We start from the raw sequence: 23,907 nt of genomic DNA, 5'->3' as shown, positions 1-23,907 counted from the left end.
AGACCTAACACTAATGCACAGACTGACTTAGTGCACCCCATTCTATAGGGAGAGATACCTTGCCCAGCCTAGCACAGGGCTGTGGGGCTGGAGAGGTGCCTTGGTCCTGCTTCAATGAGATAAGATGATAGGATAGACTAAGACTTCCTAGGGGAGGCCTTACCCTCTTCCAAGGAGCAGATGGGAGGAATGGGGGGGGGGGGGTAGGGAAAGTGGGAAGAGAGGAGGGAGGGGGAACTAGGTCTGCAATGCTAGAAAATAGAGAGAAGGTTGTTTGAGAGCAGGATAGTATGGATAGTGGCACTCAGTCACCGTAAGCTAAAGCAGCGCAGGCAGAAGGTGTCTGTGGTCCAGCACATATGATTTAAGCATGTCACTTGAAGGTGAGCTTGAGCACTGGATGCTGTTAATACAGCCAGGTCAGCATTCCGGAAGGAGCTGGATCAACTCAGCTCCCTCAGTGCTGTAATAAGCTATAAATTATTTGACTGCAGTTTCTATGGGTTTAATCTCTCACCTGGTGAACCCTAATAAATCTTACTCTTAAAAATGTAGTCTTGCTTGACACAAGGCTGGTTTATAGCTGTGCTTTTGAACATGCTTTCAATGAAGAGCTTTGAGGAAGCTGACTGTTCTGTGGGGTCCTTGAGCACAGACCTGAGTGTTGTCCTTTTCTCTTACAGCCCACAAGGAGATACATTCCCAGCAAGTGAAGGAACACAGGACCGCAGTTTTGGATTTCGTTGAAGATTACTTAAAAAGTATATCATTTTCTTCTAAAGGTCAAATGTGGTATTTCATAAGAGATGCAATTTAGAATAGAGCTGAAGACCATAGTGTCTCATTAGTGTTAATGATACCTTTGCCTGAGAAGCCATTTTAAATGCTCTCTGTTCTGGTATTTTCTGCTTCAACAGGAGTGTGTAAGCTTTACTCTGAACAAAGAGCCATCCGAGTTAAGCGTGTGGTGGATAAGAAGAGACTGTGAGTATTTCCACCTTTCCTCTTCCTTCCTCAGTTAAAACAGGAGCAACAGGAATGGCAGCCTGAGCTCCTCACGCCCTGACTCTGTGGGCCTCTGTGCATGAAATCATCACCAAATGCTGTCATAGCCACTGAGGACATACTGTGTACCAGGTGTGCTGGTCACTCTGTTAGCCACAGGAGCCCTTGAGGCATTTCCTGATAACACTGTGGTTCAGCAAGTTTTAAACTCACGAGACCCCCACATTCTCCTGGCAGCTGAACTGGTAGTGAGCACTTACCTAATTCTATTTTTTTGTTGGGAGTAGTAGGGAGACAATCTGGCTATGTAGTTCATGCTGGCTTCAAAGTCATTATGCACTCCAAACTGGCCTTGAACCTGTATTTTTTCTGCTTCAGCATTCTGCATATGTATGTGCCACCCACCCAGCATTTCACCCCATTTCTTAATAACCCTGAGGTGGGACACTTGGAGCTATTGACCTTGGTCTTTGTCCCCATCCCCTATACTCCTTCTCTGAAAGTTTTTCTGAAAAGGGGTTTCCATGGTGACGGATGCTCCCCTATGTCGCTGACAATGTGACATAATATATTGAAGATGCCACGTGCACTGAACTCCCACCCTCACTCTAACACCCTTTTGGGCATGGTGGCTGCAGTTTGTCCGGGGAGGACCCAGAAGAGCAGGTCCAACCCTGGTGTAAGTTTAGCTATCAGTATGGTAAGGAGAGCAGTCACTGCTCTCATAGCCCCCAGAGGAGAGGCAGCTGTGTCTGCTGTGCTGTTACATGTAGAGACAAGAAGAGGCCTCAGCACACACAGCTTCAGCCTTGCTTCTAAGCAGAAGTCTCCACTGATGTCAGTCAAATGGGAATTGTATGGAGTCAGTCAGTCACCTGCCGAATAGCTGTTCTCAGCAATTACCCTGATGAACAGAAGACCTTGGAGACCTTGGAATAACTGTAACTCTTCACAGTGTGGCCTAGACCTCTCCTCTTAGACTTGAATTTCTCAGGCAGGCCTTAAGCTCTGATCATACTGCCTCATCCTCCTAGATGGTGGGATTGTGGAAATGCAGGCCTGGGTTACCACCCTGACTTCTTTCTAGTCTTTCTTCATCTTTATACACAAGACATCTGCTTAAAACATTCATATAATTTCATACATAATCTTATGCCTGCCTCCCTTATGCACAGGCATCACAAAGGCCAAACATGGCAAATTCAAGGCTATAGTGACTGTATTACAGCTTTTGTTTCTAAATCAACCCCCAGTGGCATCTGCTCCGCCAGCCCATGTGTGACTCTGTTCTAAAGGAGCTTTGTTCTTTATGAATTCTCCATCCATAGAACCTTTCACACAGCCTGTGCTGTTCATCTGGTGGACAAAAATCCATACTCCTCCTTCCAGCCCAACTCAAACACCGCCACCTGCCCTGTGAAGTGTTCCAGCTGCTGCCAGCAGTGCTGCATCAGCTGCTGCCAGCAGTGCTGCATCAGCTGCTGCCAGCAGTGCTGCATCTCCCTTCCTAGTAGGTTCCTCGTGTGTTGTTCATGGCCAGGTGCAGCACACGCACTCATGCAGTCACCATTGACTTGTGTCTCCTCACACACCTCAGCCTATCACACAATGCCTGTCCTTTGGGGAGGCCAGTGGGTGGTGTGCACAATTGTTCTATCTACTGTTCCGTTTGGGTTGCTGATGGCTGTAGTTAAGACATTTTGATGAGTCTAACTGCTCATGTTCTGTGACATTGTTGCCACTATCTCCTCTATCTGTGAAGGAAAACATACTTGCTAAAGTACAGCTTGCTCACTGTCATTGCTCACTGTAATGTCTTAAAAGTGTGGATAGTATTACGTGGTCGCTTTTGTTCTTGTAGAGGATGTCACATCCGTCTACCATACTAAAGAGCTCTTACTTCAAACTGCTGAAAATATTTTTGCTCATTAAGCCAGAAGTATTCCCAGCTGACTGCTCTGCACTCTCCTACAATGACTATGCTGTCTGTAAATGATGGTGTGTTATTAAAAGTACCTGTTTTCTGAGCTGACAGTGGTGGTACCTACTGCATGTTGTCTCAAGCCAGAGAGGGATAACTACCCTGGGCACCCCACCTCTCTGCTCTTTTTCCTAGAAGTTTGGAAGTAGGGACCATTGTTTTCTGACTCTCTGATCAGTGCATTGATCAAAGCCTGCTATACAGTAGATGCTCAGCCATTGATTCCTGACTGAAGGAGACTTCAAATAGGACATGGCTGCTTACTCTTGCTCTTAGAGTTACAGAGTGAAAGCCTACAAACTAGAAATATGTGGGCCAATATTGGATGAAGTATTGGCACAAGTGGCCCTATCATACATCCCCAGAGGATATGAAATCCACCACTTATCCTCTTGGTCTCCTTAAATCTCTAGTATATTGGGGTGATTGAAGCTGAAATGGCCATCACACATCCTGGACTAATCAGAAACATGCTGTCTCCAGAAAAACAGTTTGTATGTTATTCACCTTTTTTTCCTTCGCAGTCAGTAAGAGGCTTTAGGTAGCCCTCTTAGAATCAAGACTAGCCTGAAACGTGTCTGCTAGTGTAGAGGTGCCTTCCATACTGTGCAGTGAGTGTTGGCTTTTGTTTGTTTTCCTGTTGACTTGGCTCTGAGATTTACATGGTTCGGGCCATTATCTGAACCCTTCACTTTTCTGGGGCAGAGTTCTTATGAGTGGAAACCTGTGGGGGGGACATTCTGTGTCTGAGGGAGATCTGACAAGAATGAAAACTGATGGCTAAAGATTATAGCTTCCTCAAATTCTTAGCAGGCTACAAAACCAGGTCAGAAGGCATCATTCCACAGAAGCTGCAGAGCTCATCAGTGTATCTTGAAGCTGTGTTATTAGCATATCCCCCACCACAGATCCTGAAGATAAACGACTTTCTGAAGGTATTCAGAAATCTTGGTGGTCCAAGTAAAGCTTACTCTGACAATGGAGTCTATTGTTGGACTGGAGAAACACTATGTCCAGAGATCTGTTTGCATGGGCTCTGTTTCATGAAGACACCTTCCTAAAGGGAGCATCAAACCCTTCTTCTGCCCAGGTCAACACACACCAAAAACCACTGCTGTGATCCGCAGCCACAACCCCCTTACATTCTCTGTTATGTGTTCCCTGCTATCAGTACAAAGAAGGAAGTTCATGCTGCTTTTCTTGTTCTTTAGAGAAGATACCAATTCTTGTGTGACACATAGCATCATGTACTGAACTTGTACTTAAAGAGTCTATTTATTATTCAGCCCTTTCTCCTCAGCAGGACCATTAGCTTGCTGCAGCCCCTGACTTAGGATCCTGCACATGGCGAGAGCTCAGTAGATGCTGCCAGTGTTTGGCATGGCCATAGTGATGGAGATGGAGAGGAGAAGAGGCAGAGATGCCATGTGATAGGAGGGCCACAGTGATGACTCTCCCTCATTTACTGTCTATGATGGGGCTTTGTTTACCTAGAAAAGGAGTAGCAGACTGGCCTGTGGACTTTGGCCTGTTTTTGTATGGCTTTCCAGTTAAGCATGGTTTATTGTATTTTAAAAGATCTGTAAACCAAGAAAGAAGAATGTGAGTTAGAGCTTGAAATTTTCACCATCTGGTCTTTTACTGTGTTGATCCTGGCATAGAACAACACCCCTGGTTGTGAAGGGCCACATCTTTGTAGTCTTAGCAGTCTGCCAGGGACTGCTAAGATATGTTAGTCTCCTGTGCATGACAGGGTCACAGCTATGCCTTGGGTGGCCTGCCACAGAGGTCTGATGACAGCATCTGCTCTATACCATGTTCAGTGAGACAAAGGCACTGTCAGGGTGCTGTGCGTTCTTGCCCCTCATCTTGTACTTAACTCATGGCAGATCAGTGACAAGCAGTATGGAGTCTGGTACTAGTCTGTGCACCACACTTTGAGGAGCACTTACCTTAAAACAACTTCCCTAGGAAGTGGTAGATGCCCAGTATATATATACCTGTCAGGTGGGTGCCTGCCTGATGGAGGAAGTGGCTTAGGTAGAGTGAGTTGACTCCCACTGTCCCTGTGACTCAGAGGCTTCTGTAACTCAATGCCACTGTGGAGTAGGCACTGTGATGTCATGCTCCAATCTCTGCCCTCTGTGTTGGGGCATAACAGACAGAGCAGTCCTTCTGGATTGATAGTGGCTTTTCCCTGTGTTTGCAAAGTGTGCTTTCATTCTCTTCCCTTTTTCCTTCAAAACCAAGACCTGTCTCTTTTTCTCTTCTTGTTCCTTTACAATCTCAAATACAATTCCAAGGCCTCTCAAAGTCAGGGACCTGGGAACAGATGTGGGGACTTGTGTTGATCCCTGCTAGACAGTGCCCGGCCTTCAGTTTGAGAAGTACACTGAAGTAAATTAGGCATAAACTGATCTTTCTGGTGACTTTTTTAAAAATTGCTCTCCTCCCCCCTCCCCCCATGCCTTTATCTGGCTAATTTGTAATTTCCCTGAGGATTTCAGTAGACATTCTGTATATAATTAGAATCTGTTTTTATCACCTTAAAAAGTGTTCATCTTTGTCTCTGTCTGCTTCTCTGCAGCCCTTTCTTTACTTTACATTGAAAACGGGCACTGCCACACTCCAGACATGAGGGTGATGGGCATTAAATGAAATGTTCAGTCAAGAGGCAGTGCAGCCCATGCCCTCCTGAGCCAACAGTCCTGAAACCAGGAGATGGGGAGGGGTAAAGGTGAGTGTCTGCTGGTGAGGAGGCCTGCTGCCCAGGGTAGGGTGTCAGGGAGGGCAGGTGGTCAGAGAGGCAACGAGAGGCATGCACAGATGGGTGTGTCCTCTCCAGGAGGGGAAGTGTAGAGGTGGAGCTGAGGGTGTTGGCTCACACAGGTGATCCAACAGCTGATAGAGAAGGTAGAGCAAGCCAGTTTTGTCACCGTGTAAAAAAACTGAAAAGGTCAGGATGCTTGCTTAGACTTTGTGGTATGGGTTAGAATGAAAGATATAAGTGTTCCATAGCTCAGTCTCGAAGTCAGTGTTGTATGACCATAAATAATGTATGTTTTCTAGATATGCATACTGGGAAGACCTGTGAGCAGTGATACCACAGTAGCATCACACACACTCACACACACACACACACACACACACACACACACACACACACACGTGTCTTGGTTTCTAAGTACCACCATTTCCGGGTTCAAGGGATTGGGCTTCCTAGAGAAATGGCTTATTCTCCCTAGGCTGGATTTAGGAAACATGGAGGGATTACAGGATGATAGAATGTGTCTGAAAGTCACAGCAACTAGCCTGAGGAGTTTCTTTTGGCCACATTTAAGATGCCCCAAGTTAAAACTAAAAGGAGAGCAAGTAGATTGTAGCCCAGTGAGAAAGAGAGGGCATCAGGAGTCCATCTGGACAGGAGTAAATTCATAAGCAAAGTTTGAAAGAGTAATGGGGGATGTTCTTCTGTATATGTTTCTCTTATCAGTTGATGAATAAAACACTGATTGATCAATAGAGACAGGAAGATAGGTGGGACTAGGAGACAAGGAAAATGCTAGGGAGAGAAGAGAAAGACCATGAAGAGACACCATGTAGAGACTGGGAAGATAGGACGTGCCAGGTGTTCTCTGGTAAGATACGGCCATGTAGAAATGCATAGATTAGTAGTTATGGAATAATAATTAAGAGAGAGATAGCCAGTAAGAAACCCTAGCCATTGGCCAACAGTTTTATAATTAATATAGCATCCATGTGTTTATTTGGAGCTGAAGCAGCTGTGAGACCAGGAAGGACAAAAACTTTCGTCTTCAAAAGAGTTGTAATGTCAAGTGTTTCCCCTTCTTCTTATTGACAAAGAGGAAGAAAACCCTTACAACAGGGAGCTGTTCAGCCACCATGTCACACACAGGCTGGCGGATGCCCCAGAATAGCAGCAGTGCTTCTGTGATTTCTGCCAATGCATCACCAGGCTGCAGCCACCAAGCTCCAGGCTTAAGTTCAGAGGCATGGTTGGAGTGACTGGCGGGGTTAGGGTGTCAGGCACACGGAACTCAAGGAGAGTCTAAAGGAAACAGTCCAAACAGATTAAAGAAAGCATTAGCGGGTAACAAGATGCAGGATTCTTACCTGGACCCTTTGGCTGTGTAGGATATTGTTGGTCAAAATGGAATATTCCAAGGAAGTGATGGGAATAAGAGATGACTGTGCCTTTTCTGATTGTGGTGGTTACATCAGAGCTTTCTGTCTTTAGGGAATATGTTAGACATTCAAAGGTAAGGGCAATGGGCTGGACCTTACTCACTGAGGGAATCTTCATACTTCAAACTTCTCTCTGTGTAGTTGATATACATTAAAGTTTGAAACACAGAATACCAGCTTACATTTGTCAGACCACCTAGACTAAAAATGACAATGAGGAATGGGTGTGGGACAGCCGGAACCTCTCACGTGGTGAGAGAGTGGTTATGCATTAGAAATGGCCAGCTATGATGATCATGTGAAGGTAAATGACCAGCTTCTGGTCCCCTATGCCTGGAATGTCCTATCTGTCCTTGTGTCTGGCAAAGTCATACTCTCTGTTGGGATTTTGAGTGATTCCCACCCTGTGAAGTTCCCAGCATTCCCCATTCATAAGTTCTCGAAAGAACTCGTACAGCATTGGCATTTCATACAACTGGTAACGGATGCTGTTGTTTAGTCTTTGCAACAGAACTTGTGTGGTCGGTTTGATCAGATGGCTGTTCGGGGCCAGGTTGCTTGCTATCACAAAAGCAAAGGAAAGAAAAGAAAGCCAGAATGAGCCCTGGGTTCGGGGTTGGGGTGAAAACTAGTGGAAGTAGCTTTGTAAATAAGGAAACAGGTGGGAGCCGAGTACTAGGTACTTAACTCCTAGGTGATCTCATTTCATCTTTAAAATACCTTGGGTAGAGGCAGGGTTTCCCCCATTTTGTAGATGTTGAGAATCAAAGCATAATCCACAATCACACATAGTAAGTAAGGGGCAGTCTAGAATCAAATCCATTGTTGAATATATCTCATTCCTGAGTGCCTCTTTCATGGAAGTTGCTCAGCTCATGACCTTAGGACCCAGACTTATAAACTTGGATTTGTGGTATTGTGTGGTGAACTGCCACCTCAGGTGGTCCATGGAGTCAGGAACCTAAAGGAAGGTTCTGCAGGATCCCACACCAGGCTGATTATCAGGATACTTCACACTTATCCCTTCTGTAGCCCAGCCGAGAGATGAGCAGCTTTGGAGCGCAGTTGGCATCTATGCAGTGTGCCCTTCTCTGCATTTTTATGCTATTCTGGACTGCAGAGTTCCTCTCGGACTCCATTGGTTTGAATCTGAAACATTCCCTGCAGGCTCATGTGTTTGAACTTAGTACCCAGCTAGTGACCCTGTTTTGGGAGGCTGTGGAACCTTTGGGAGATGAGGTCTAGCCTCGGCTCCCAGCAGTCTTTTTGCTCATGGTAGCCACAGTGGTGTAGTCCACAGCCTCACCACGTCCCCACTGCCACAGCCTTGAGCTGCCTGTACTACCAGGCTCCCTACCGTGATCGGCTGTATCCGCTGAACCCTGGGCCAGAGTCGGTCCTTCCCACAGGTGCTTCTGTGAGGATTCTGTCTCCTCAAGGAGAAAAGCATCAAGGACAGTTGGGTGCACTGTCTCAGGACCTCTTCTGTGAGACCATGCTCGTCACTCATGTAACGCTGCTGGGGGACAGATGACCTGCCACTTTGGTCATGTACTGTTGACTCTGTTACTTAAGCATCTCAGGAGAACCATTGACCACTGAGGACACTCTGGTAGCCCCATTTTATAGACGAGAAATCAGATCAAGAAATGTCACAATACTTGTCATTTACTAACCAGAAGAAAATATTGAAAATTCTCATTGATAAATTCTCATTGATGGATATCTTTTTTTAGGCTAGTTTGAAAATTGTCTAATGTGTCAAGATACTCAATTACTAAATTCCAACACTAATTTGACCCGAAGAGCCCTGGTTGTTTCTAAAAGGTTTGAGTTTGTTTTTGCAGTACTGGGATCAAGTCCAGGGCCTTAGGCATGCTCGGTGAGTACTGTGGCCCAGCCCTCTTCTTAACACATTTTAAAAAGATTAACCATGCCGCAGGGTTTGTGATTTGCTCTCCGTTGCTGAGTAGTATCACCCTGTGCAAGCACACACCATTGCCTTATCCACTCTTGTGTTGGTTGGCATGGGGTTGTTTCCATGCTTTTCCTATATGAGTGAGTCTGCTGTGACTGCTTGCCAGTTTGTTTCATGTGGACATACCTTTCCCTTTCTCTTTGGTAAATGCCTCAAAGGGGGTTTGCTCTGTTACCGTGGAGACATTCTTAAATTTAATAAGAAACTGTTCCAGGTTTTTCCATGGTGGTAACAGTGTTTTACACACCATCTAGCTGTGTGAGGCTCTGATTTGTCCTCATTCTCCCAAAGATATAGTGTAGATCAAAAGTATTTTAACTCTTACCCTGTGCCGGTGTGCAGGATCATCTCACTGTGGCTTGGGTTTGTGCTAATCAGCTATTCATGTATGTTTATAGATGATTTCTGTATTTCCTCCAGAATATCTATTCAGGTCTTTCACATACTTTGTTATTGAATCATTTGCCTTTTGTTAATTTTTGTAGGAGTTCCTTCTGTGTCCTGACATAAGCCTTTTGTGAGGTCTCTGCTGTGGACAGTTGTCCATAGTCAGGATCTGAATGCCATTAATGATCATCTATTTTATACAAATACCCAGTCATGAGCTGGGAACCTGAGGTCTTGTCTCAGCCTAGCTACTATGTTACTTCAGTTTCCTTCTTAATAATAATAATAATAATAATAATAATAATAATAATGGTCATTTAATACTAGTAACTTCTTAGATGTTCCAGAGTTGGGTAAATTTGTCTACATTTATCCTCATAAGGTGCTTACAGAAGTACTTGGTACATCATAGGTTCTTGGCAAATACTAAGTGGCATGTGTAAACCAGATTCAGCCAGCACAAGTTGACTTTATTCTTTTACTCACAGTCTGGCTGGCTAACAGCTGGGACTGTATCATGGATCATTTTAGCATCCTGCCTGTAATTTTCATATAGGTTTTGGTAAAACTGTGATGATGTCTATTGTTTTATTTTGGTGATTGATTGATTCTTTTCTTTGCACATTGTAACCTAGGATGTCATAAAACTTGTGGCAGCAATCATTCTGCCTGTTTCCTGGGTGCTGGGATTACAGTCTTGCATGCAGCCAAGTCTGCTTGGCTCTAAAGCACATTATTTTAAGACAGGTTTTTCTCCTTGGTTAGCCATTTGCTTGTGTTTGTAAAACATTCATTCATTCAACAAGGTTTTATTGAACACTGTGTTAGTTAGATACCCATCACTCTGACAAAACATCTGTGACAGTCACCTTAAAAAGAGGTCAGTCGTGGTGACACACACCTTTAATCTGAACACTCAGGTGACAGAAGCAGGCAGGTCCCATAGCAAGTTCCAGGCCAGCCAGGACTACATAGTAAAACTGTGACTCCAAAAATGAAAATAAAGCGAGGAGTCAGAAGAAGACAGTCTGCTGAGGTCACAGTTTTAGAGGTCTTGGCTCACGATTACTTGACCCTGGTGGCACATACGTGACAGGAGCACATGAAAAATGAAACCTGTTTGCCTCATGGCAACACAGTTGGAGAACAAAGAAAAAGAAAGATCCAGGGTCCCAGTGGCATCTTCAAGGGCATATCCCCAGTGACCCGTCTTACATTAGCCCTGCATCCTAAAGCTTCACTCAGTAAAGCTGACCACTGGACCTCAGCCTTTGCAGGTCGCAGCAGGCACTACGTGCAGGTAGAGTACTCAGATGCAGCTAAGCAGCACTCATGGCTCACAGAAGCACAGACCCACTCAAAGGAGGGTCAGGTGCCTGCAGAGAAATAGGAGAGCACTTGCTATGTAAGCCAGGGCCTGGACAGATGGCTTTGGGTGAAGTGCTTGTGCAAGTGTAAGGAGCTGAGTTCAGGTCCCCAGCACTCATGTGCAATCTAGGCATGGCAGTGCTCACCTGGAACCTCAGCACCTGAAGTGGAGACTGGTAGTTCCTGGGGTTCACTGGCCAGCAAGTCTGGCTGAAACAGTGAGAGACCCTTCTCAAATAATTAGTAGGAGCCAGGTGTGGTGGCGCACACCTTTAACCCCAGCACTCAGGAAGCAGAGGCGGGCAGATCTCTTATGATATTAAGGCCTACATAGCGAGTTCCAGGCTAGCCAGAGCTACAAAATGAGAACAAAATTAAAAATAATAAAAATAAGGTAGAAAGTTTTAGAGAAAAACTCCCAACATTGACCTCTGACCTCTAAACATGCACATATGGGTGGATGCACTTGCGTGCAACACACACACACACACACAGTTCAACAAGATGGTTTAGCAGGTAAAAGCATTTCTGTACAAGCCTAATTAATAGCCTCAGTTTGATCCTAAGAACCCATGGTTAAAACCAAAGCAAACATCCAGACAAACACCAGAAGCCCTGCACACTTCGGTAGTCTCAGTACGCCTGCAGTGAGATGGGAGGCGGAGTCACCTGGGGCTCCCAGAGAAGGAAGAGGGGGCCGGCCTCAACAAAGGGGAGAGAGAAGATTTACTTACTGAAGCTGTCTTCTGACCTCCAAGTGTGTACTATGTGCCTGCAGATACTCGTGTGTGCACATAATGAATAATAAATACCATTTACAAAGAAAGCCTGCGGAGCTCTCTAGGTAGCAGAGGTAAATATGCACCCTATGGGTAGAAAAGGAGACCACATCATGGGCAGAGAAGTATGTGAACGGGTGGGAAGAAAACCAAGTGTGAGACTTCTGGCTCAACTACTTCGAGAAAGCGCGCATATGGCTTCGTGTGTGTGTGTGTGTGTGTGTGTGTGTGTGGCAATACTTTGGCACTAGTGTAAAATTACTGGATATGTTCACTTCCTGATGTGGTGTCACCGGATGCTAGGCCCACTGCTCTGGCTGAAATGCAGAAGGCAGTGCACCATTCACATGGTGTCTTGCAGTAAGGTATGGTGTGTCCGTGTGACTCTTGGGCCCCAGTAGAGAGACCAGAGCAAAAATGCACAAGTCCCACATGACCCTTTCTGTTGTCAGAAAAGAATCCTGTTGTGAAGGCAAAATAAATAACTGCTGGGTATTTGTATTTAGATCTAAGCTGGAACCCGAGCCAAACACAAAGAGGAAAGAACCGCCATCTGAGAAAGCCTCACAGACTGCTTCCCAGGACGCTGAAGAAAAGCCTGCTGCCGAGGGGTTGCCAGGTATGAGTCGGTATAAAGGGTTTGCTTTGCACTTCTTCCTCCCGACATATTGGCAGGGATACAAAGCGGGGGAAGGCAGCAGTTCCTGAGCCCTGCTGTGAGCATAGCTGCCCCAAGCAAAAGAAACTCGGAGTGGCAGTGCTCTGTCTGAGGGGTCACGTGTTCACTTGGACCTGAGGAAGGGCTGCTTTCCTGTGCAGCGGCTGGAGACTGAGTGGGCGCTATCCCCGCTGTCTGCTAAAGCCAGGTGTATGGAACCCTCCACAGGGAAGTCTGCACTGGCAGCAGACAGCCCCACTGGCCCAGGGTGGAGCGTGCTTTCTCAGGGGCCTCCACAGCCAGGAAGCCCTTGGGACAAGGTGCGAGTATGGGTTTGTGTTTCTTGTCATCACAGATACAGTAATGTCCCTGACAGTGCATGCCAAAGAAATGCGGTATCCTTCGAGCTGAATGTCACAGACCGCTTCATGATTGGTGCAGTCCACGTGCCCCCGCTCAGAGCACTGCATCCCTGAGTACAGTTAGTGAGCTCACCGAAGCCGTGGGGCCTGTGGCTCTGCAATGCTGTGCCTCACTGTAACAACTGCAGTGTCATGAGTCTCTTTTATTGAGGAGACTGAAACGCTCAGAGCCTGCACTCCTTGTCTGAGGTGAAAGCTCATGAATGGTGGGCCCAGAATTCACTGGTATGGTGGTTGGGCTCTCAAGCTCGCCTCCACCTCATGATTCCTTGCATTTCCTAAGTGTTTCCATTGCACCATGGTTCACCAGCCTGGAGGAGTCCAGAGGTCCTGTGTGCAAGGAGAACAGCACTTTTGGAGCTCTTCACTGTGCCACACATACTGACTGGGTCACAGGCCAGGCAGACTGTTGGATCTTTGGAGGTGTGCACTGTTGTGTTTTGTAGGTGAGGAAGCGAAGCAGGATTCAGAGAGGTTATATAAGAAAGGAAGCCCAGCAGCACAGCCTCAGCCTGTTCCTACCTGGTAGCTGCCGTGGTCCAGCAGGCAGGGGTTCTGCATGTCCCTGCGCCTGCCCTGGGCTTCCCCACAGTCCCATGGGCATAGCTTCCTACATGACATGACAGGGGCATCATAACTAAGTTTACTAAAGCTGGACACAGCGTCCACATTCAGTCATTCACTCACTCAATAAATCTGGTGAGAGCAAAGAAAGCCAGTGCCAGCTGAGGACCTAGAGAAAGTCTCATCAGAAGATGCTGACCTCAAGTCTACATTGCATGTTGTGCCAGGCCCTGGGCTGGGTGTTAGGGACGTCATAGTGAGTGGAAATGACTCTTTTTTGGGCTCATAGGGAAACAAGCAAGGTCTGTGTGCCAACACCCTCCCACTGTGGTCTGTGAGCGTGGAGGGCAGTGTTGCTCCAGGGCTCCACCTCAGCCCGCATGACCAGGCTGTCTTCTGACTGGTCGAGCTGTGAGTAGTCTGAGCAGCATGTAGGTGACAAGGGACATGTGATGTGGAAGCACCTGGGCCCCAGCACTCACAGCCATGCTAGCATTGCGCTGCTGCTTAAACATGGCAGCAAGGGAGCAGCGCCAGTCACTGAAGCTTACTTCTCAAAGGACACCACCAGGAAATTCAAAGGCAGCCCACAGAATGGAAACCCATTTACATCGTACCACACATGTGATGAGGGGCTTCCATCCACCTGCTGGACACAGATAGACCTCTCAATGGAAAGTTGAAAAGTGGGCAAAGGATCTGAATGGCGGTTTCTTCTTTCTTAATTGAAAAAGAAAGAACTGCTCATGCAATGTACTCGAGCATGGTTCCCCTTCTCCCAACTCCTCCTCCCAGCTTCTGCTCACCCACCCAGCACCACACCCTTTCTCTCTGTGTCTTTAGAAAACAAACAAGCAAGCAAACAAACAAAGAAGTAGATTTTAAAAGCACACACGGTAATCCCAGTCTAATCTGCTAAACAAGTTCCAGAACAGTCAGAGCTTTTGCACAAAGAAACCCGTCTCGGAAAGCAAAAAACAAAAAACACAAAACATACACAAGACACACACACACACACACACACACACACACACACAAATGCAAAGCCCATAAAAAGCAGTCTCTTAAAGGAACATCTGTCTGCCCATCACAGATAAGCACTGTGAGAGGACGAAGCATCACCAGTGACCAGGGAGCACATGATACCTCCAGAGAGGGCAGCGTGGAACAGGCAACCTGGTTTGCCAGGGTGGGCTGGGGGTTGTGATACCCATACAGCCCACATACTGAGGTAGAGTTTGAACCTCAGCACGGTAGGAGTACACTGGGCAGTCCAGAGCTGGAGTGTGCCATTGTATATGACTTATATCTGAAAAGCCTGGGAACGGCTGAGAGGTGCTGTGGAAGCTGGTAGGCTGGGCAGGAATCTCTTGAAGCAACCAAGACACAAGACATCTGCCACCAGGGACCACCCCTTACACAGAGCGGAGCGAGGAGTGCTCAGGTCACAGTTTAGAGTCACAGGTCACCTATTAGGTAGTGAGTGACTGTGAGTGTGTGGGGCGGGAGCAGTTGGTAATGTACAGCCTTGAGAGTGAAGAGCAGATGGGAAGGGCATTGCTGCCTGAGATGAGTCCAGCTCTGTGCAGCCTGGCAGCACGGTGGGGGGGGGGGGGGACTTCACATGCTGGTGCGCTTGCATGGGCCTGGGGTGCCTGCTGGGTGTGCAGGTGGGAACGGTGTTGGTGCTGGAGTGAGCAGAGAGTGCTTAGGAGCAGGAGCTTGGGGGACCCATGGCCTGGGTGTGCCTCTGAAGAGACAGTAGGGAGGGGAGAAGCCGGCTAGGCTGCTCAGGGAGAGGCCTGCTGTCTGTCTGCCTGGCTAGGCCCTTCTCTCCACCCCAGCCTAGTTGTTGATGGGGAGAATCTCCCCCTACGGCCAGCCACTGTCCTTCCAAGCCATGCTGTGTGTCTGCCCTTTCCTCCGTGGCAATAGAGACGGTTTCTTCCTATGTGTGGGTATCTGCTAGGTTTTCTGTGGGTAACACTTGAGCCTGGCCCGTGTGGATGTATCCTTTGCTAACTTTGTCTGTCAGTAGTTACTGAGATGCCACTTAGACAAGCATGGTCTGGCACAGAAAAGGTGGAACAGTTCTAGGGAAGAGCTGTCCTCCTGTCTGCCATATCCCTCTGCCGTTTGGCACTTGCTGATTTAGTCGGCAGGTTGGCACCTCTGTGCCTGCTTAGCTTGCCACCCCCGGCATTAAGTCCTTTTCTTTAAACATTCTGCCTGGCAAGGCAGCATTATTCATTTCTCTGTGGTAAGTCGTTTGCCCATCTTGGTTTTGGGGTGTTCAGATAGATTTCTGAAGTGAGTCATTGTTCCTGCCCCTGTGCAGCTCACTGTTGCCAGGGAGGATAGGATTCCAGCTCCTAGGAGGGAGGAAGTAGTGTCCTAGGAAAAACAGAAGTGGGGACAAACAGGGGGTCCTGTGGACCTCAGGGAGAGGTAACCCTGAGTAAGTGAGTCAGCACCCCTTCCCAAAAATAAAGCTTAGAAACTTCTAGATGATAGGAACAGAGCAAGAAAACACTCAAGAGGCCAGACGTCATGGCAGCTTATGTGGAATGTAGTCACTAAAGAAAACCCTCATGGTTAGTGAGGAATTTGTAGGAAATATGGTTGCAGAGGCTGGCTGGGGCCAGACCACAGAATGTCTGGGATGCAAGAGGGCATCTGGATCTGACTGCTTGGCACAGTATGCTGTGAGTACTGCGCTTGAGGCTGACCCTGAGGCCCAGGTCAGGAGGGCTTCAGGTAACATACAGTTGAACACCTGTAGAGTACAGAACCTCTCCAGCCTGATGCAGCTGATTCATACCTGGATCCATTATGATGGAGCTTATCTTTCTGATTCTTTTTTGTATTCAAAGGAAGAGGGAAGAAAAATCTGAAATAGGTACCATTCTGAAGCCAGGTAGGAGATGGAACAAGTAGGAGACAGAAGTCGCAGGGACATGAGTGATGGGTGAAGGCACGTGGGCTCACCCCAGTGTGTCACCTCGGAACAGTGCCACTCTGCCTGAGGACACTTTGTGTTTTCCCTTGTCTGTTGCTGTCTCACCTGCACTGAGAGGGTGTAGGTGACTGTCTGGGAAGATGCTTTTCTAATGTAGCTGTGTCTCTCACACAGGGCGGCCCTATCTGCCTTCTCTCTACTGCTGTTGTGGTGTGCTTTTCCCAACAAAACACCCTGGACTCACCACCCCACAGGCTCAACAGAAATTCTCCTGGCTGGGGCTGAGGAGAAAGATGCCTTTGAGACCCTGGAAAAACAGTGATGGAGCCCAGGGACACTGAGACACACAGAACTAGATTCACCTTTGGGGATCAGATTCATCCCAGTCTCCACTGAGCGATCCTTACCTCCCATCAGCCACCATACTACAATGTGCAGGCTCTACCCATTGCACTGGGCAACAGTTCTTTCCAGGCTCCTGTGCTAGTGAGGGGCCATTGTGTGCTTGTCTCATCATGAACAAAAGGCATCTAGATTAAAATGTTCATGTTCTAGGATTTGTGGCTGTCCTAGAGAAAGACTCCATATTGTGTGGGCTGGGACATGGAGCCCCTGCTGCACGTTAGCTAATGTTCAATATGGACCATGCTACAGAACCCCACTCTGCCTGGTGTCTTCATATGCCCGTTCTTCAGCTGCCAATTCTGAAGGAATAGCTGGCCTCCTGTCTTTGTCCACCTTGCTGTTTTGTTTCTTAACAGAAAAGCCTTTGACCGAAGCACAGCCTGAACTGGGAACCTGGGGCGATGGCAGTGTTGACGACGAGCTGTCTCCAGAAGAGATACAGATGGTAATGCTAACTGCTTCCTTTCTGCTGCCTGCCCTCTGTCCGTCAGTGAGTGTGAGGCTGCGCAAAGGCCCTTGCCCTAAGTTGATACTGGCTTTAAAAATATAAACACATTTTATATACACTTACCCACTTAATGTTTTACTCCCTGTTAGGGTTTTCATGATTTCAGTATACAGTAGCATAGTAAAAACAGAAGTTAGCTTGGATGGCCTTGCTAAGTATCTTCACCAGCAATATAGTAGGCATCGAGATTAAACGAAATCCTTCTTCTGTATTTGCCAAAATGATGTTGTACTCAATAATTGAGTCATTGGGCGACATGGAAATGACAGAAAAGCATAGTGATGACTGAAGGATGGCGGAAACAACCATCAGAACAGTGACCACCCCCTGCTGATGACCTGTCCCCTGTGTTAAGTGTTGTTGTTTGTCATCTCAATGGTTTCAAGGCACAAAGTATTGGTGAGGACTTCCCAAATGGCAGTGTCCTAGCTGGGCAGCCATTGACAGTGAGCATTTTAGGATTCATCTGCCTGGATCTTCTTCAGGCCTGCAGTATTCACCACCTTCTGCCTTTGGCAAAGAGCAAGAAAGGCCTTACCAGCAAGCCTTTAAGAGCTGGGTTCCCAGCCTCTGGAGACATAGGAGCAGTGGTGAACAGAAGCCCTTTTGTCTAGTAAGGATGGGCTCTGGCCTTGGCTTAGCCCTCAGCCTTTCAGGAAGCCGTTTGTGGTTGTGGCTATTGCCCCCAAAGGGCCTTTCCTCGCCACTCCTTCCTGACTCCTATCATGTCTCCAGTGTAGCCTCCTGGAGTCCTCTCTGACCCGCCAGCCACCCCAGTGTCCTGCCTCCTGTACCTTCTCTACTGTGCTAGCACCGTGTGAGAAGGATCCTGGCTTGACTGTCACTGCCTTAGTCCCAGGCCAGTGATAAGGAGTGCTTCTTACTCTTCAGATTCCCTGCTTCTCCTTGCCTGAATCAAAGGCTGAAACAGAAAGTTTTCCTTCCAGAAAGTAGCATAAACAGGTGAAAACCAACATGCCAGAAGCCCAAGGAGCCACTGCAGAAGAAAGGACTGTGTAGACACGGCTGACTACAGCCCACTCCTGCCTTCTGGAACCTCTCTCAGGAGCAATAATGGCTACTTCCAGGAGACTTGAGCACTCAGGAGAGGGACAAGCATGGAGTTGGACATTGGGGAGTAGGGAGCAGGGAGCAAGAGGGGATGAGTTCCATGTCAGACAGCTTGGAAATGCTGTGGACATGGCAGGTAGGGGCTGTCATAGGGTCCTAGAGGCATCTTAGGGCTGGAGTATCAAGGACTTAGAGGAGGTCCTAGAGAAACCCTGTGTATAGGGGCAGGGGACAGGGCCATGAGTGTTCCCTGGGAATGCTGCATTAGAAGTAGACTGCAATGTAGAAACCAACAAATGAGTTTCAACACAGTTGGATTGCATTCCTTCTGACAACTGATAATGACAGGAGTGTCTTAAGATCATGTCATTTATCTTCGGTTTATATAAAATAATTTTGCTCGTGGAAATGATGAGTTATATTGATGCAAATGTTGCAAATTTGGTAGACATAGTAATGTATACTTCTCAGTCTCTTCATTGAGAAAGGACACTTTTGTCAAGTGTAAACAGGATGTAAATTTGTGTTGGACCTCACTCTTTGATGTCCCATCATTCTTCATAAAGGAGATAGCCAGAATGCACACAGGGGTTTGCCAGAGGATGTTGCCTTCCTCCTGGAGCAGTGATGAGCCCCAAAGGTCTGTTAACCTTTGCAGGCACATGACTTAGAAGCCACAGACATGGGCTGGAGAGATGGCTCAGAGGTTAAAAGCACTGGCTGCTCTTCCAGAGGTCCTGAGTTCAATTCCCAGCAACCACATGGTAGCTCACACCCATCAATAAAGGAATCTGGTGCCCTCTTCTGGCATGCAGGCATACCTGGAGGCAGAATGTTGTATACATAATAAAAATTTAAAAATCTACAAAAGAAAAGAAAAGAAAGAAGCCACTGGTAGGTAGTGTGGAAGGTAGGCCTGAGGGAGCCGACAACGGGGTGTCTGCCATCCACAGCATGGCCCTTCTGAGATGATGAGGAGCCAGGGCTCTAGGACCAGGCAGTTAGCTGTGAATCCTCCTGTCACTAATTTTCTAAGGAAGCAAGTGAGCCTCAGTGGACCTCGTGCTGGTTAGAATGGATGCCCTGAAGAACTGCAGGAAGCCACAGTTGAGAGCCCCTCAGCACAGCCAGGGAGGCCCTGTGCACAGTTCACATGCCACACAGCTGAAGATGATGTGAGGGTGTGAGGCTCTCTCGAAAGACAGTTGGTGTCAGATTTCATGTCCTCTGCCCCACCCAGACCATTCCCAAAAAGGCTGGCATTTCGGCCATGGTGCTGGTGACATATAATCAATCTGCAGTACTTCCTAGTTTGTGTTGTGTTGGTGCAGATGGGTGGGACAGAAGGTGTCATGAACTTTTGTTAACAGGCTACTTAGTGTTCACTTAATGATGTTCTTATTTGGGAGTAAAAAAAAAAAAATCCTGGAAACAATGGGAAAGAATACTATATTGTTGGTTTTACATTGCAAAGTACTTTAGCAAATTGTGGTCATAGTTCATAATCAGTTTTGGAACTTTCCCTCAGGGGAAATAATGAGTGAAGCACTATAAGGGCAATTTAATTCATTCTTTGAGCCAAAGAAATGGTTGCTAGGCATTGCAGAATGGCTTCGGGATGTTACTTGATATGCACAGTCACTCCCCAGGTGTAAGTCATGGTACAGGTGGATGGGGCCTTGAGTTAGCAGAGGTTTTATGGCCAAGAGAAACTTAGTTGTTTTCTAATGTCGACCATCAAGAAAATTGTTCCTTTTAGAGCCCACTTTACTTTTATGTGCCTCATTCAGTTTACTCAAGTAAAGTCACCTTTATTCATTGATGTGTTGTTCATTAAGGTAACTTTGAAAGTGCTCTCTTTCTTAACCCTCTATGAAACGTGTCTGTAGCAGGTGTCCCCTGAGACAGCTCATGGAGCCAGGCAGCCAGCTGGCACAGCTTTCACACTGTGGCCCAGCATAGTTTATGCATCAAGAACCTAGGTGTTGTTGAGAGAGTCTTGAGTCCCGAGTCCTCCCTTATCTTCTCTGGGTGACTTGAAATGGGAGTACTCCATCCTGCCTTCTTTTCTACTCAGGGGCCTAGGAAGTAGTGACTTTCTTTGTAACACTTAGCAAAGAGGGTTAGGTTAAAGGCAGGATTTCTACAGTAAGCTATTACAAATGGACTTGGGTCCTTTAAACCAGATTAGAAGCCCTTTCACAAAGCCCAGCTGGGAAGTCTAGCTGCCCAGTAGCAGAGTAAGACAGCCAAGGGAGCTATTGCTTATCACACTGCGCTGTCACCTGTCACCGTGGCTGCCCTGGGCACTTCCACCTGTGTTGTTACTTAAACTCATCCGGAAGGGAGTATTTATTCAGGCCCCACTGTGTGGGTTGTCCCCTGGTTCTCAAGCCTTAGACCCTTAGGGTGATGCTGATAAACCAGGGGTGGCAGGGCACACCCGTAATCTCAGCACTTGTGAAGGGAAAGCAGGAAGGCGCTCAAATACGTAGAGTTGTAAGCCAGCATGGAATACATATGAGCCTAAGAAAAGGGAAGCAGCCATCCTTCACTGTGACAAATACCAGAGACAAGCTGTTCAAGGTAGGAAAGATCACCCGACGACTGTGTGGTTTCAGAGGGTGTAGGCTGTAGCCAGTGGCTCCATTTGCTCTGGGCCTATGATAAGACAGCAAGCATCATGGCAGAAGGGCGTGGTGGGAAAGAGCTGATCCTCTTATAGCTGCCCCAAGGACATGCACCTGGATGCCAGCTGGACCCATCCTCAGCTACATCCTTCATCATTCTGAATCAGTCACTGAATAATTCAGTGACTGCACCAAAGCCTTAATGATCCAATAACCTCTCGATGGCTGGATGTGCCAGCTGGAAACCAACTCTCCATTCAACCATGAGCCTTTTCAGGAGAGAAGCCATATCCAAACATAGCACATTAAGTGATAAGCATCTCCTAGACTGTGGTCACATTGCATCTCTGAACATATATGCATCCTGCTGTAGTGTTGACCACAGAGACCAGGACTTTGGTTCAGCCCTGGGCCTGGCCTACTTATGTGAGGAAGCAGCATGGCTGCACAATTAGACTGACCCTAGGATGGACTGTCTGAATTTTCCAGAGCCTGACAGAGTGAAATAGTCAAGGGCCACAGCTGCCTCATTGAATCTGAGGTCAGACAGGAGAAAGGGATCTTCAGACATCTCACCACTCACGTTACCTTTCTGGAATCTGTCTCCCACAGACTATTCATGTAGACAGTGTACATGTTTTCATGGTTTCACTGTCTAAGTCCTTTTGTCCCCATTTGGTGACAAAAGTCAAGGGACAGTGATTGAATTACTCACCTGCCCAAAAACATACAGTTTCAAAGGAAAGGGCTGGGATCCCAGCTGTGACTGTACACCTCAGGGTCAGGGAAGGATAAGGCTCCCAGCTGTCCACATAGAAACTAATGGCCATTGAGAAGCCGTTGACCTCCTAGGGCCACCCAGCCATTTTCATGAGGCCTCCCACCTTGTTTCCATACCTATGGGGTATATGACCAACTGCCCCTGCCACCCAACCTTTGGGGCAGGCTTGCCTTTCAGAGCACTGCCTTGAACCCAGTGCCAATGAACACTCTAGACCCCATAAGACTTCAGTAAATGGTGGCCTTGCTGCTTAAGGCAGTGGTCCTCAACCTGAGGGCTACAACCCTTTGGGGTTGGATAACTCTTTCACAGGGTCACCTAAGACCACAGGAAAACACAGGCATTACAGTATGATTCATAACAGTAGTCAAATCGCAGTTATGAAGGAGCAATGATTAATTTTATGGTTGGGGGTCACCACAACATGAGGAACTGTATCAGAGGGTCACAGCATTAGGGAGGTTGAGAACAACTGGCTTAGGGGAAGAGTTTGTTTTTATTAACTCCATTTCATTTTGCCCTGCCCTGTAGTGGTGGTGCTCTCCATGGAAGCTCCCGTCAGTACGCTCTTCACCCCTTACCACATGGGATGGCCTAAGGCATCTGTTTCTCTTTTCCTTGGGAGGCTGGCTATTTCTGAGATGGCATACAGGACCCTTGGGCTCAGGGAAACCAGAAGCAGAAGCTGTGCCTTTGCCTGGCCCCTGGAGCCCGTGTTAGGATTTCTTTAGTAACAGCTGCTAAGGCTGAACTGGAGGAAACCAGAAACAAACCCAGGCAACATTCCAGTAATAAGTCACCTAGACTCACAGTTAATTGTATTTAGGAACAGTTTCAAAGCAACTAAGGACAAGATTTAAAAGGGCAGGACCATATTTTATCATTGGGGGGGGGGGAAGAAAATGCCTCCCTGGAAAACAAGCCTGCACATACCTGAGGAGATTAATGCAGGTAAATTAGCACCTACAACTGAAGTAATTACACCTTCTCAGGGAAGTCTGGCCTCCTAAGTCACTGCTGAGCAACAGCTGGCACTTTCTGACTCAAAAGTGAAGGTTTTATTCTCTTACGTGGTCCCTTTGATACCTACTGAAAAGAGCCATTAGCAATGCTGTATCCAGCCTGCTGTAGCCCAAGTCCTGCTGGGAACTGCCCACTCGTCTGCCCTCCTGAAGCATTGCCATCTCCTCCATTCCCATTTCCTGGTCTGATGGGTGAAGCCAGCCCCTTTGTGTTGTGATGAGCAGCAGGGCTTGTGCGGGGCTCAGGGACTAAGGAAAGGTGGTTCTATCCCTTGACAGAAGCTGGTCCCTGATGGCTCTAACCCTTGACAGAGCTGGTCCCCGAACAAGTTAAGAAATGTCACAGTGAAGCTGCATGCAGGGGGGCTCCAGAGAAAGTGCCCCCATCTGCTCTGTGGCCAGGCCTTAACATAGTGCCTGTGCTGTTGTCCCCAGCCGGCCTGAAGAGGTGTGGCATGCACCTGTGCCCTGTAGAAATGGCAGAGGCTGTCATCACAGAGCTGGGCAGTGACTGGATCACAGACAACATGTACCTTAGGCTCTTAGGTCTCTTCTGCCAGGCCAGGCAAGGCCAACGGAGAAACAGTCCACTGGTGTCCTAGGCAGAGGAGCATCTCAACAGGCAGCCATGTAGCCTTACCGATTCTTTTCGGAGCCTTCTGCTCAGGTGCATCCAGGGTCTAGACTCAACACCACAGAAAACATTTTAGGACGGGTCAGTGGAGTAGACCTGGGGCTTATTCTGAAAAGACAGCAGTGCATACCTCTAATCCTAGTGCTATCACACAGGGCTCTCAAGATTCACAGGACCGTCCCTGTCACAGGCCAGGTAGCCTGCCAGCCTCTGCTGCCCAGCTCAGTCTTCCCCACACCAAGTCCTGTCTAAAAATGTTGGTGCTAGAGATGGGTGGCGGCAGTGAGCCCCGTGCTGGCCAATGGGACTGGGCAGTGATCCTTAGAAGGTGGGAGGTCAAAGGTTCCTCTAGCCCCTTTCTTGAGCTCCGTTTGCCATCACTCTGAGTGTGTGTGTTTCTTTGCAGTTTGAACAAGAAAATCAGCGGCTCATTGGTGAAATGAACAGCTTATTTGATGAAGTGAGGTGTGTATATAGCTAATGGCTTGATGACAGCTTTTCTAGACACTGGGAGCTTTTTCCATTTGCTTTGGCACCCAAGCACCCACA

The 23,907-nt window shown here is 47.5% G+C and overlaps 1 protein-coding gene across 1 annotated transcript in view; it reads left to right on the top strand.

Moving 5' to 3' along the window:
- Positions 1–23,907, top strand: part of Stx18 (syntaxin 18) — a 99,310-nt gene that overhangs the window by 70,275 nt on the left and 5,128 nt on the right. The window contains exons 4-8 of the mRNA XM_051200281.1: positions 684–761; positions 918–984; positions 12,211–12,323; positions 17,069–17,157; positions 23,765–23,823. Of these exons, the coding sequence (XP_051056238.1) occupies positions 684–761; positions 918–984; positions 12,211–12,323; positions 17,069–17,157; positions 23,765–23,823 (406 nt within the window). The remainder of the gene's footprint in view (positions 1–683; positions 762–917; positions 985–12,210; positions 12,324–17,068; positions 17,158–23,764; positions 23,824–23,907) is intronic.

Source organism: Phodopus roborovskii, unplaced genomic scaffold (genome assembly GCF_943737965.1).
Source record: "Phodopus roborovskii unplaced genomic scaffold, PHOROB, whole genome shotgun sequence".
Classification (NCBI taxonomy): domain Eukaryota; kingdom Metazoa; phylum Chordata; class Mammalia; order Rodentia; family Cricetidae; genus Phodopus; species Phodopus roborovskii.
The sequence above is the reverse complement of the archived record's forward strand: the minus strand, read 5'-3'. Positions and strand labels throughout refer to the sequence as shown.